We start from the raw sequence: 13686 nt of genomic DNA on the forward strand, positions 1-13686 counted from the left end.
GGAGAATCCCGCCCGTGATGATTCCAAAATATTAATTTGGCTTACACATGTGAATGGGACAAAGGACAATAACCAGTGGAAGCAAGATCCTCTTTTGATTCAACCAATTACTTCAATGAATCACACTCAACAAGTGTAGAACAGTTCAGTTATAACTAACAAAAATATACCTTGTGCCCTTTTAAAAAGTATTTTTAAAGAGTTTATCCGTTTTATCCTTTTGGAGCTATGTAATTTGAACATGAAAGGCAAGATCTACCGACTGTTCCATTGGAGAGTATGGGAAGGATTATAAGCCTGCTGGGGAGCTTTGGAGGCTTCTCAGGGTACAAGCTGAATGTAGGGAAAAGGAAGGTATTCCCAGTGAATGAGCTGGCACAGCGGGCTAATTTAGGGGGGATGCCATTTACGGTAGCGAGGGATAGGTTTAGGTATTTGGGGATTGATGCAGTGAGGGAATGTACGGGGCTCCATAAGTGGAACTTAACAAAGCTGGTGGAGGAGGCCAGGAAGGATCTTAAGAGGTGTGATACACTGCACTTAACGTTGGCGGGGAGGGTCCAAGTGGTGAAACTGAGTATTCTGCCGAGTTTCTTGTTTACCTTTCAAGCTCTCCCACTCTTTATAGCAAAGGCCTTTTTCGGACAGTGGACATTATCATTTCTGACTTTGTATGGGCGGTGAAGGTGCTGAGGGTGGGGAGGGCCCTGCTACAGAGGCATAGGCAGCAGGGGGGGTTGGCGTTGCCAAACTTGCTTCGTTATTATTGGGCGCCGAATGTGGACAAGGTGCGGTGGTGGGAAGGAGAAGGGGTAGAGTGAGTTAGGATGGAGGAGAAATCTTGTAAAGGGTCTAGTTTGAGGGCTATGGTGACGGCAGCATTGCCAATGGCTCCGAGTAGGTATTCAGGGAGCCCAGTGGTGCAGTCCATGGTGAAGATATGGAATCAGCTGAGGAGGCATTTTAGGGTGGAAGGGATGTCGGTGCTAACGCCGCTGTGCGAGAATCATGGGTTTGAGCCGGGGTGGATGGATAGTGTAGACAGAAGGTGTTGGGAAGTGAGGCTGGTCAAGGTGAGGGGTTTGTATTTGGAGGAAGTGTTTGCCAGTCTGGAGGAGCTAAGGGAGAGGGTAGAGCTGCCGAGGGGTAGTGAGTTCAGGTATCTACAGGTTAGGGACTTTGCTCGAAAGGTCTGGAAGGAGTTCCCTAGATTGCCGGGATACACCCTGCTGGAGCGACTGATGCTTCTGGATGTGGAAGGGGAGGGAAAAATTGGGGATCTATACAATTGGCTGAGGGAGCAGGGAGGTGAGCGGGTGGTGAAGATCGAAGAGAAATGGGAAGCGAATTGAGAGGGGAGACCAATTGGGTAATATGGAGTGAGGCACTACGTAGGGTAAACGGGACCTCCTCTTGTGCAAGGATGAGCCTGATACAGTTTAAGGTGGTGCACAGGGTGCATGACTCGGGTGAGAATGAGTGGGTTATTTCAGGAGATAGCAGATGAGTGTGAGAGGTGTGGGTGGGGGCCAACGAATCACGCGCACATGTTTTGGGATTGTGAAAAATTGGGAAGATTCTGGATGGGGGTGTTCGTGGTCTTCGCCAGGAATTTGGAGGAGGAGGTAAACCTGGACCCTTTGCTGGCGATATTTGGGGTTTCAGAGAAGCCAGAGCTCATGGAGAGGAGGAAGGCCGATGTCTTGGCTGTCACCTCTCTGATTGCACGCCGGCGAATTTTACTGGGGTGGCAGTCGGCATCGCCACAGCGGGTAGCAGGGCATGGTTGGGTGACCTGTGCGACTTCCTGTGATTAGAGAAGATAAAGTATGAGTTAAGGGGCTCAGCAGGGGAGTTCGAGCAAAGGTGGGGGATGTTTGTGACCGTGTTTGAGGGGCTGTTCATCGCGGGGGAGGGGGAGTGAAAAAGGGGAAAAACCGGTACAGACTGTATAGTTGATTGTCGGGAAGCATGTTTCCCAGGGTGTTTATTCACTGTTAGCTGTTTTGATACATGTTTATGATAAAATACATTTTTTGAAAAAGATCTACCGACCATATTAAGCCTGAAAGACACTGCGGCGTAACGTGGCCGCTAAATGCCGGGAGATACCACTTCCAGGATCTACTGGGCTTGTCACGCCTCGCGCGATCTAACGCGATCTCGTGAGACATCAGAATGTGAATTGTGGGCGGGATTACTTTTTAGCATCTTTGCACATTAGAATGAAACAGCTCGTCTCACTGAAATGCGCATTCCCACAATCTACGCAAGACACGGGATCTAACTCCCTCGCCTTGGAGACCTCGGGTGAGCGCCATTAATTGCTCGTCACCACAAATGGGGACCACATGGAATGGGAAGTGTGGTCTCCAGGGGATCAAAGTCCTCCTCTGGGCAGAGTGGTACCCTGGCACTGTCAAGGTGACAGGCTGACATTACTCCCGTGCTGCAGATCGAGCCCGGGGTTGCCCTGTGTGGATGCAGAGGAGTGCGGGGGGTGGGCCTGAGGACCCCCTTATCGATGAGTTGGGGCTTGGGGAGGTTATATCGGGGGATCAGGAGATCAGGATGCCAATTAAAAAAGGCATCCCGATCAGCTTATGCACTGAAGGGTTCTAGTGAGTGGAGCTTCTCAGTGCAGTAAATGGGACTAAGTGCAGCCTCGGCTGAGTGGTTTCCGCTGAGGGCCCCAATCTACCCTTATGGCTGTTTGATAGTGTTGTGTTTCTCTGCGCTCTGAACTGCGTGAAATCGCTGGCTTCGGGACTTTGTTCCCATTCGGGTAGAGCGTACCTGAAGTATATACCACAGTCATTACAGCCAAATTTTACACTCCATCCACCATCCGGTAGCAAGTTGACGTGTGAGGAGGGCTCAAAAAACTGGGTGAGATGTTGAAGAGCTCTGCCCCCATTTTTACCAGCTCACCCACTCTTGGGCCAATTGAGTCCCTTGAGATGGTATTTTATGAGCAGTGGATGGGCCCATCCCAAATGGCAAGGCCGCCAGGTATCACCACAAATTCTTTGAAAGGCAGCTTGCTTTGCTTTTGTGAATGAGATTTGTTAGAATGATTTTCTAAATGTGTATCACCATTCTGTTTGATTTTAGGTGAAAGTCACTCAGAGCACTGAGTACCATATAGAACCACAGCTGATCAAAGTCCTCCAGAGAGGAGATTACTTTGGAGAAAAAGCTCTGATCAGGTTTGCCTGCTGAAAATAAATGTTTTAACTCTGCAATTATTTTTGATAACGATAGATTTTGCTATTCTAAAATAGCCGGTATATTAATAACAGGTACTGTTATGATGATTCTTGAAGAGGAATTGATCGGTTAGCATTCTGAGAGCAGTTAAATGTCAATTAAGTTGCAACTTCTGGATCATGTGTAATTATGTTTCATTGAGATCAGGGACGGGATTCTCCGGGAATCAGCGGGGCGGGCAGAAACGGCGCAGTGCAGTGGCGGGAACCACTCCGGCGTCGGGCAGCCCCAAAGGTGCCGAATCCTCCGCACCTTCAGGGGTGAGGATGACGCCGGAGTGGTTTGCCCCCCACCAGCCAGCGTGGAAGGCCTTTGGCGCCGTGCCAGCCGGGGCCGAAGGGACTCCGCCGGCCGGCGCGGGTCCGCGCATGCGCGGGGGGGTTCACCTCCACGCAGCCATGGCGGAGGCTTACACGGCTGGCGCGTAGGAATAGAGTGCCCCCACAGCACAGGCCCGGCCATGGGTCCGTGGGTCCCGACCGCGGGCCAGGCCACCGTGGGGGCACCCCCCAGGGCCAGATCCCCCCCCCCCCGAGGACCCCGGAGCCCACCCGCGCTGCCAGGTCCAGCCGGTAAGGGACCAACTCCAATTTATGCCAGCGGGATCGGCATAGAACTGGCGGTACTTAGGCCCATCGTGGGCCGGAGAATTGCCGGGGGGGAGGCCACCGTCCGCCGCGGCGCGTTTACTGCCCCCGCCAAATCTCCAGCACTGGAGAATTTGGCAGCTGGTCGGGGCAGGATTCACGACCCGACGGGGGGGTCGGAGAATCCCGCCCCAGTTTTCAATTTGCCACCCAGACACACAACTACCATTTGCAGAAATTGCCTAATTTTCATTGCACTGTATGGAAATAAAAGGACAAGTGGTTTCTAAACTGGGTGCAGAATCCGAAGAAACTTTCTCTCTCCACGGATGCTGCTCAACCTGCTGAGTATCTCCAGCATGTTCTGCTTATATTTATTTTAATAGAGTGGTTTATTTGTGATAGTAATCTTATACCTCGGTGACAAGTTGAAACTTGATCCCATTATGGTTTTTTAAAATTGTTTTGAAATGACTATTAGAATGTTAAATATTGTAATTGTTTTAGCAAGAACTTATTTATTTGATTGAGCATTTGAGACAGGAAGAAAAAATGTTGCAGTCAGGCAGGTCCACAAGTAGCAGTGCTTCTGACATTCATAGAATCATACAATCCCTACAGTGAAGAAGGAGGCCATTCGGGCCATCGAGTCTGCACCGACCCTTCGACTGAGCACTCTATCCACGTCCACCCTGCCTTATTCCCACAACCCCGCAACCTAACCTGTACATCTCTGTACATTAAGGGCCAATTTAGCATGGCCATTCCACCTAACCTGCCCATCTTTGGACTGTGGGAGGAAACCGGAGCACCCGGAGGAAACCCACGCCGACACTGGGGAGAACCAACAAACTCCATACAGACAGTGACCCAAACCGGGAACCGAACCCGGGTCCCTGGTGCAGTGAGGCAGCAGTGCTAACCACTAAGCCACCGTGCCACCCCGACATTGTTGAAATGCTTTCTGCTAGCCTCACCTTTGTGGAGCAATTTTAAGCGTACCTGTGCAGATGAATCCAGACAGGTGGACAGTTGATATGAAATGAAAAAAATGAAAATCGCTTATTGTCACGAGTAGGCTTCAATGAAGTTACTGTGAAAAGCCCCTAGTCGCCACATTCCTGCGCCTGTCCGGGGAGGCTGGTACGGGAATCGAACCGTGCTGCTGGCCTGCCTCGGTCTGCTTTAAAAGCCAGCGATTTAGCCTTGTGAGCTAAACCAGCCCCAAGTTATATCGCGCAGGTTACTCACCTGCCCTTGAATTGCTAGACACTGACCAGTTGGAATTTTAACTTGTCCAACCAAGCAGTAAGTACACCCACCCAAGGACAATGGTGTTCATTTTCTATAAGCCTGTTGGGCAACCTTTTTGTATTATCCCTGTGGGATCAATGAGTGCACGTCTGAGCTCCACAGGGAGAGTGTCGTCTTCCTCCGTGTGGACTCGATTCCCCTATTCTAAATTGAGACACAGCTCCAACAGCTGATTCCGCCATTGACCTGGTTTCTCCAAGCAATCCTTGTGATTATCCGCTGCTTACCGCCAACTTCCTGTCCGGACTAAAATTTAAATGGCGTCCGGGAGTTAAGATACTGTTGGCCTCGTTTCTGGAGCAGTGGCTGATACCTAAATCCCCTGCCCAAACAGGCCCGTGACTCAAATTGGGCCTATTCCATGATTGTGATGTCTTTCTTTTGGGACAATTCTAGCCTAAACACCACCACTCTGCAAGCAATAGAGAAGAAAAGGATGCAAGGTGGCAACACATTAACAGTCCCAATCGGTATTCTTGTCAGCTCTTTTCTATAGGGTAAATCCCTCCCATCAGGGAGCACACATTGGAAAACCAAGGAGAGGGCTGTCACCCTGCCTTCAGCCAAAGCTTCTTTCAGATGCGGTTCCCTGTTGCGAGTTTGATTGGTAAATCTATCCACATAAGTTCATACATCACTTTGTTCTTTCTATGGAGAGCTCGCCTGAGGTTTTAATTAATCCCAGAGAACAAAAACTAATTAGAAAAACCAACAAACTGGATCAGGTAGGAAAGTCTGTGGGTGTGTGGGAACACTTTGCTTGATGCATACATTATTCTCTTTGAACGCACAGGAGTTGAATTGCCAGGACGCTAGATCTTGGTGTATTTCAAAGCTCTGTTTGATGTGTTTCTGAAATATTTTTGATCTTTTATCTTTCACAGTGATGATGTCAGGTCAGCTAATATAATTGCTGATGAAAACAATGTGGAATGCCTTGTGATAGACAGAGAGTAAGTATTACAGCAATCGGTAAACCAAGGTCTTTTCTGTTGGGAAGCTCCCAGTTGCCGTTTAAATGAAAGTGGGAGCTCCTTAGCCGCACAAACTACAGCGGTTCTAGGAGGTTCACCAATAGGCAATAAATGTTGGCCTTGCTATTTATGCCAGTGTCCTAAGAATGAATAAAAAAATATTTCTTGAATGCACTGAGACGAAATTATGCATAATACATGGTAAAGAATCCCTACAGTGCAGAAGGAGACCATTCGGCCTATTGAGTCTGCACTGACCCTACAAATGAGCATTCTGCCCATTTATGAGTGTCCACCTCGTCCTATCCCCGTATTCCCATAATCTAACCTGAGCATATCTGGACATTAAGGGCAATTTAGCATGGCCAATCCACCTAACCCACACATCTTTGGACTGTGAGAGGAAACCGGAGCACCCGGAGGAAGCCCTCGCATACATGGGGAGAAAGTCCAAACTCCACACAGTCAGAATTGACCCAAGGCCAGAATTGAACCTGGGTCCCTGGTGCTGTGAGGAAGCAGTGCTAACTACTGTGCCACCGTGCCACCCAAGTGTCGTGCAAGGGCACAAACGAACACATGAAGGGAATCATTCCAAGTGATGACAAATAACTTGGAGGTATGATAGACACAATGCAACAACTGAACAGAAATTTGGGTTGTTATCGCATTTCTTCAGATGCTTGCATTAGAGGGGTCTTACTACATGCCCAGACAAAGTTGGTAAAGTTATCACAATAATATAATTGATGATGTGCCATATTACCATAAAAAGAATCCTCATCCTGGATTTTGAAGAGATGAAAGAATAAATCGTGTGTGATCTCGCAATCATAGAATCTCTACAGTGCAGAAGGAGGCCATTCAGCCCATCGAGTCTACACCGACCCTCTGAAAGAGCACCCTATCTAGACCTACTCCTCCACCCTATCCCAGTAATCCCATAACCCCGCCTGACCTTTGGACACTAAGGGACAATTTACCATGGCCAATCTACCTAACCTGCAATCTTTGGACTGTGGGAGGAAACTGGAGCACCCGGAGGAAACCCACGCAGACACGGGGAGAAAGTGCAACTCAAAAAGTCATCTGAGGTTGGAATAAGCACTGTGCCATCGTGAGCAGCAACAAATAGAGCATTGCGCTAAGAAAGGCTGCTTCATGAGGATCTCATTGCAAAATTCACTGAAAGAAGCAGATGATTAGCTATTGTTATTTTCTGATGGACATATTTAAAATGAGATACATCAGTTGTTTACTTGTTGAGGCTTTGCAATGGAATTCTGTTCACTTTGGGCAGGATTCTCTGGCCGGATCTGCATGGCAACTGGAGAATCCTGCCCGAGGTCAACGGACTTTTACATTGTCTGCGTCTTGCCCGTGGCATTCTTAGGACGGGCGGGGCGGAAGAATTTAGGGCAGCATGGTAGCATAGTGGATAACACTGTGGCTTCACAGAGCCACGGTCCCAGGTTCGATTCCGGCTTGGGTCACTGTCTGTGTGGAGTCTGCACATCCTCCCCGTGTGTGCGTGGGTTTCCTCCGGGTGCTCCGGTTTCCTCCCACAGTCCAAAGACGTACAGGTTAGGTGGATTGGCCATGATAAATTGCCCTTAGTGACCAAAAGGTTAGGAGGGGTTATTGGGTTCCGGGGATAGGGTGAATGTGAGGACTTACGTGAGTCGGTGCAGACTCGATGGGCCGAATGGCCTCCTTCCATTCTATATTCTATGTTCTAATCCAGCCCCTTGAAACGGTGAAACGGTGAAACAAAATAACAGGCCGCATGGCATATCAATAGTGAAACCATTTCTGCTGAAGTGGTTAACGCTTTCAGAGTGCCTATCTGTTAGAATTCCTGTTGATTCCTGAGCATGTGCACATTTGTGTTTGGGGGTGTTACAACAGATGAGAAGGAGTGAACTGGCTTCCCCTATTCAGCCATTGTTCCAATATCCAGCATTTAGCATTTTAAGGTCTCTCTCCCTTGAGGATGACTTGTCCCTTTTTCCGCCTTCACCCTGGAAGGTGGCCTTGTATTTTTAAGTCGTTTGTTCTGCATCATTTCAAATTGCAACATCCCCAGTCATTTCAAAGTTTGAAAATCATATTTTCAAAATGAAATGGGCACAAACCTGTGACAGTTGGTCACAACGCTTTCTTTGAAATAAGTGAAGTTAACCCTTTGTTTGACAAAGAGAATGCTGGTGTTACATTTGCAATATTTTCTAATAACAAGTGTTATAATAATAATCTTTATTACTGTCACAAGTAGGCTTACATTAACACTGCAATGAAGTTACTGTGAAAATTATATTTATATATTATTTGGAATTCATGCACCCTGAAGTTCTCCCAATCGTACCTCTTCCAGCGGAACTCATCAAACGTATTTCAGAGCGGGCAGCACGATGGCACAGTGGTTAGCATTGCTGCCTCACGGCGCCGATGTCCCAGGTTCGATCCCGGCTCTGGGTCAATGTCTGTGTGGAGTTTGCACATTCTCCCCGTGTTTGTGTGTGTTTCGCCCCGACAACCCAAAGATGTGCAGGATGGGTTAATTGGCCACATTAAATTGCCCCTTAATTGGAAAAAAAAGAATTGGGAACACTAAATTTAATTAAAATATATTTCAGAACTACAGGGCCCGATTCTCCTGCCCCTCCGCGACCTGTTGTGCAGTGCCGGAGGGAATTCCGCCATTGGTCAGCGGCGGGATCGTCTGGTTTCCCCCCCCATTGTCGATGGGGTTTCCCGTTGAACGCACTTCTCACCGCCGGGAAAACCGCGGTGAGATGCGCTATCCCACCTGCGTGACCGGCCAGGAACTCCCACCCACGGGCCGCAATTCTCCGCTCCCATGCCGGGTGGGAGAATCGCGGGAGGGCCCCCCGATTCTCCCACCCACCCCAACGCGACGCGCCGCTCGGAGAATCGCGGGCCACCGTTTTTCACGGCGGCCTGCGATTCTCCAACCCGGATGGGCCGAGCGGCCTGCCGTTCCCGACCGGTTCACGCCGGCGGCAACCACACCTGGTCGCTGCCGTCGTGAACATGGCGCCAATACCTGGTTTGTGGCTTGTGGGGGGGCGGAGAGGGGAGTGAGCACCACGACCGTGCTCGGGAGGAGACTGGCCCGCGATCGGTGCCCACCGATCGTCGGGCCGGCGTCTCAAAGGGACGCACTCTTTCCCCTCCGCCGCCCCACAAGATCAAGCCGCCACGTCTTGCGGGGCAGCGGAGGGGAAGACGGCAACCGCGCATGCGCGTATTTGAGCCGTCATCCATCATGATGTCAGCCGCGCATGCGCGGGTTGGAGCTGGCCAACCTGCGCATGCGCGGCTGACGTCATTAGGCGCGCCGGCAGCTTTATTCTCGGCGCGCCGGGCCTTGACGCCAGCGACAAGGCCCCGAGGCCGAGATTTACGGCACGGCCCTCCTAGCCCCGCCCCCCCCAGGGGGGGGGGGGAAATAGGGGGCAATGAGAGGCCTCTGACGCCGTTTTGAACCGCTCCGGGTTTCACAACGGCGTCGGGCCTTGCGGAGAATTCCGCCCACGGTCTATGGTGTCACACGATCAATATTTTTGATTGACTGAAACAGGTTCAAAGCAATGAGGTTAATCATGATTTGAAAAAAGAATTGCACACTCATTCCTTTATTTATCTCCATGTGACAGAACATTCAATCAAACGGTTGGTACATTTGACGAACTCCAGAACTACCTTCAGGGTTATGTCGCAGAGCTGGCTAGAGATGATGAGAAAAGACATGCCAAGTGAGTTGTTTTTGCCCTTAATAATGTGTGCAATGGTGAATGTAATGATGCCAGCATTTAGCACTGCTTCAATATTTAGGATAGACACATTGCAACATATCTCCACGTAACTAGCATTTCCTGAGGCAGATGAATAGTTTGGCATTATTCTGATCAGACAGAAATAGTGATCTGAAGGCAGAGAGGAAGTCAGCCGAAAAGGCAAAAGGCAGCGATCAGGTGAGGCAGAGATACAGTGACGGGGGGCAGGGGGAGGGAGTGACAGGGGGCAGGGGGAGGCTGTGACGGGGGGCAGGGGGAGGCTGTGATGGGGGGGCAGAGGGAGGCAGTGACAGGGGGCAGGGGGAGGCTGTGACGGGGGCAGGGGGAGGCTGTGATGGGGGGGCAGAGGGAGGCAGTGACAGGGGGCAGGGGGAGGCTGTGACAGGGGGCAGGGTGAGGCTGTGATGGGGGGGCAGAGGGAGGCAGTGACAGGGGGCAGGGGGAGGCTGTGATGGGGGGGGCAGAGGGAGGCAGTGACAGGGGGCAGGGGAGGCTGTGATGGGGGGCAGAGGGAGGCAGTGACAGGGGGCAGGGGGAGGCTGTGACAGGGGGCAGGGGGAGGCTGTGACAGGGGGCAGAGGGAGGCTGTGACGGGGGGCAGGGGGAGGCTGTGACAGGGGGCAGGGGGAGGCAGTGACGGGGGGCAGGGGGAGGCTGTGACGGGGGGCGGGGGGGAGGCAGTGACGGGGGCAGGGGGAGGCTGTGACAGGGGCAGGGGGAGGCTGTGACGGGGGCAGGAGGAGGGCTGTGATGGGGGGGCAGAGGGAGGCAGTGACAGGGGGCAGGGGGAGGCTGTGACAGGGGGCAGGGGGAGGCTGTGACAGGGGGCAGAGGGAGGCAGTGACGGGGGGCAGGGGGAGGCTGTGACGGGGGGCGGGGGGGAGGCAGTGACGGGGGCAGGGGGAGGCTGTGACAGGGGCAGGGGGAGGCTGTGACGGGGGCAGGAGGAGGCGGTGACAGGGGCAGAGGGAGGCTGTGACAGGGGGCAGGAGGAGGCTGTGACAGGGGGCAGGGGGAGGCTGTGACAGGGGGCAGGGGGAGGCAGTGATGGGGGGGCAGAGGGAGGCAGTGACGGGGGGCAGGGGGAGGTTGTGACAGGGGGGCAGGGGGAGGCTGTGACAGGGGGCAGGGGGAGCCAGTGACAGGGGGCAGGGGGAGGCAGTGATGGGGGGGCAGAGGGAGGCAGTGACGGGGGGCAGGGGGAGGTTGTGACAGGGGGGCAGGGGGAGGCAGTGACGGGGGGCAGGGGAGGTTGTGACGGGGCAGGGGGAGGCAGTGACGGGGGGCAGGGGGAGGTTGTGACAGGGGGGCAGGGGGGAGGCTGTGACAGGGGGCAGGGGGAGGCAGTGACAGGGGGCAGGGGGAGGCAGTGACGGGGGGCGGGGGGAGGCAGTGACGGGGGGCAGGGGGAGGCTGTGACGGGGGGCGGGGGGGGAGGCAGTGACGGGGGCAGGGGGAGGCTGTGACGGGGGGGGGGGGCAGGGGGAGGCAGTGATGGGGGGGCAGGGTGAGGCAGTGATGAGGGCAGGGGGAGGCTGTGACAGGGGGCAGGGGGAGGCTGTGACAGGGGCAGGGGGAGGCTGTGACGGGGGGCTAGGGGAGGCTGTGACGGGGGGCAGGGGGAGGCAGTGACAGGGGGCAGGGGGAGGCTGTGACGGGGGGCAGGGGGAGGCTGTGACAGGGGGCAGGGGGAGGCAGTGACAGGGCGCAGGGGGAGGCAGTGACAGGGGGCAGGGGGAGGCTGTGACAGGGGGCAGGGGGAGGATGTGACAGGGGGCAGGGGGAGGCTGTGACAGGGGGCAGGGGAAGGCAGTGACAGGGGGCAGGGGGAGGCAGTGACAGGGGGCAGGGGGAGGCTGTGACTGGGGGCAGGGGGAGGTAGTGATGGGGGGCCGGGTGAGGCAGTGATGGGGGGCAGGGTGAGGCAGTGATGAGGGGGCAGGGTGAGGCAGTGACAGGGGGCAGAGGGAGGCTGTGACAGGGGGCGGGGGGAGGCTGTGACAGGGGGCAGGGGGAGGCTGTGACAGGGGGCAGGGGGAGGCTGTGACAGGGGGCAGGGAGAGGCAGTGACAGGGGGCAGGGGGAGGCTGTGACAGGGGGCAGGGAGAGGCAGTGACAGGGGGCAGGGGGAGGCTGCGACAGGGGGCAGGGGGAGGCTGTGACTGGGGGCAGGGGGAGGCTGTGACGGGGGCAGGGGGAGGCTGTGACAGGGGGCAGGGGGAGGCTGTGATGGGGGGCAGGGGGAGGCTTTGACGGGGGGCAGGGGGAGGCAGTGATGGGGGGCAGGGGGAGGCAGTGACAGGGGGCAGGGGGAGGCTGTGATGGGGGGCAGGGGGAGGCTGTGATGGGGGGTAGGGGGAGGCTGTGACAGGGGGCAGGGGGAGGCTGTGATGGGGGGCAGGGGGAGGCTTTGACGGGGGGCAGGGGGAGGCAGTGATGGGGGGCAGGGGGAGGCAGTGACAGGGGGCAGGGGGAGGCTGTGACAGGGGGCAGGGGGATGCTGTGACAGGGGCAGGGGGAGGCAGTAATGGGGCAGGGGGAGGCAGTGATGGGGGCAGTGGGAGGCTGTGACAGGGGGCAGGGAGATGCTGTGACAGGGGGCAGGGGGATGCTGTGACGGGGGCAGGGGGAGGCAGTAACGGGGCAGGGGGAGGCAGTGAGGGGGGGCAGGGGGAGGCAGTGACAGGGGGCAGGGGGAGGCTGTGACCGGGGGCAGGGGGAGGCTGTGGCAGGGGGCAGGGGGAGACAGTGACAGGGGGCAGGGGGAGGCAGTGACAGGGGGCAGGGGGAGGCTGTGACGGGGGGCAGGGGGAGGCTGTGATGGGGGGCAGGGGGAGGCTGTGATGGGGGGCAGGGGGATGCTGTGACGGGGGGTGGGGGGAGGCTGTGACGGGGTGGGGGGAGGCTGTGACAGGGGGTAGGGGAGGCTGTGACGGGGGGCAGGGGGAGGCAGTGATGGGGGGCAGGGTGAGGCAGTGATGGGGTGGGGGAGGCAGTGACGGGGGCAGGGGGAGGCAGTGATGGGGGGGCAGGGAGAGGCTGTGACAGGGACAGGGGGAGGCTGTGACCGGGGGCATGGGGAGGCTGTGACAGGGGGCAGGGGGAGGCAGTGACAGGGGGCAGGGGGAGGCTGTGACCGGGGGCAGGGGGAGGCTGTGACAGGGGGCAGGGGGAGACAGTGACAGGGGGCAGGGGGAGGCAGTGACAGGGGGCAGGGGGAGGCTGTGACGGGGGGCAGGGGAGGCTGTGATGGGGGGCAGGGGGATGCTGTGACGGGGGGTGGGGGGAGGCTGTGACAGGGGGTGGGGGGAGGCTGTGACAGGGGGTAGGGGAGGCTGTGACGGGGGGGCAGGGGGAGGCAGTGATGGGGGGCAGGGTGAGGCAGTGATGGGGTCGGGTAGGCAGTGACGGGGGGCAGGGGGAGGCAGTGATGGGGGGGCGGGGAGAGGCTGTGACAGGGGCAGGGGAGGCAGTGATGGGGGGGGGGCAGGGGGGAGGCTGTGACAGGGGGCAGGGGGAGGCTGTGACAGGGGGAGGCAGTGACGGGGCAGGGAGGCAGTGATGGGGGTGGGGGAGGGAGTGATGGGTGTGGGGGGAGGGAGTGATGGGGGTGGCGGGAGGCAGTGATGGGGTGGGGGGAGGGAGTGATGGGGGGTGGGGGGAGGGAGTGACGGGGGCAGGGGGAGGCTGTGACGGGGGCAGGGAGGCAGTGATGGGGGT

The 13686-nt window shown here is 55.8% G+C and overlaps 1 protein-coding gene across 1 annotated transcript in view; it reads left to right on the forward strand.

Annotated features, from left to right (window-relative positions):
• prkg2 (protein kinase cGMP-dependent 2) overlaps positions 1-13686 on the forward strand; it is a 221626-nt gene that overhangs the window by 137670 nt on the left and 70270 nt on the right. The window contains exons 8-10 of the mRNA XM_038791780.1: positions 3115-3209; positions 6056-6124; positions 9826-9924. Coding sequence (XP_038647708.1) covers positions 3115-3209; positions 6056-6124; positions 9826-9924 — 263 coding nt within the window. The remainder of the gene's footprint in view (positions 1-3114; positions 3210-6055; positions 6125-9825; positions 9925-13686) is intronic.

Source organism: Scyliorhinus canicula, chromosome 3 (genome assembly GCF_902713615.1).
Source record: "Scyliorhinus canicula chromosome 3, sScyCan1.1, whole genome shotgun sequence".
Lineage (NCBI taxonomy): Eukaryota > Metazoa > Chordata > Chondrichthyes > Carcharhiniformes > Scyliorhinidae > Scyliorhinus > Scyliorhinus canicula.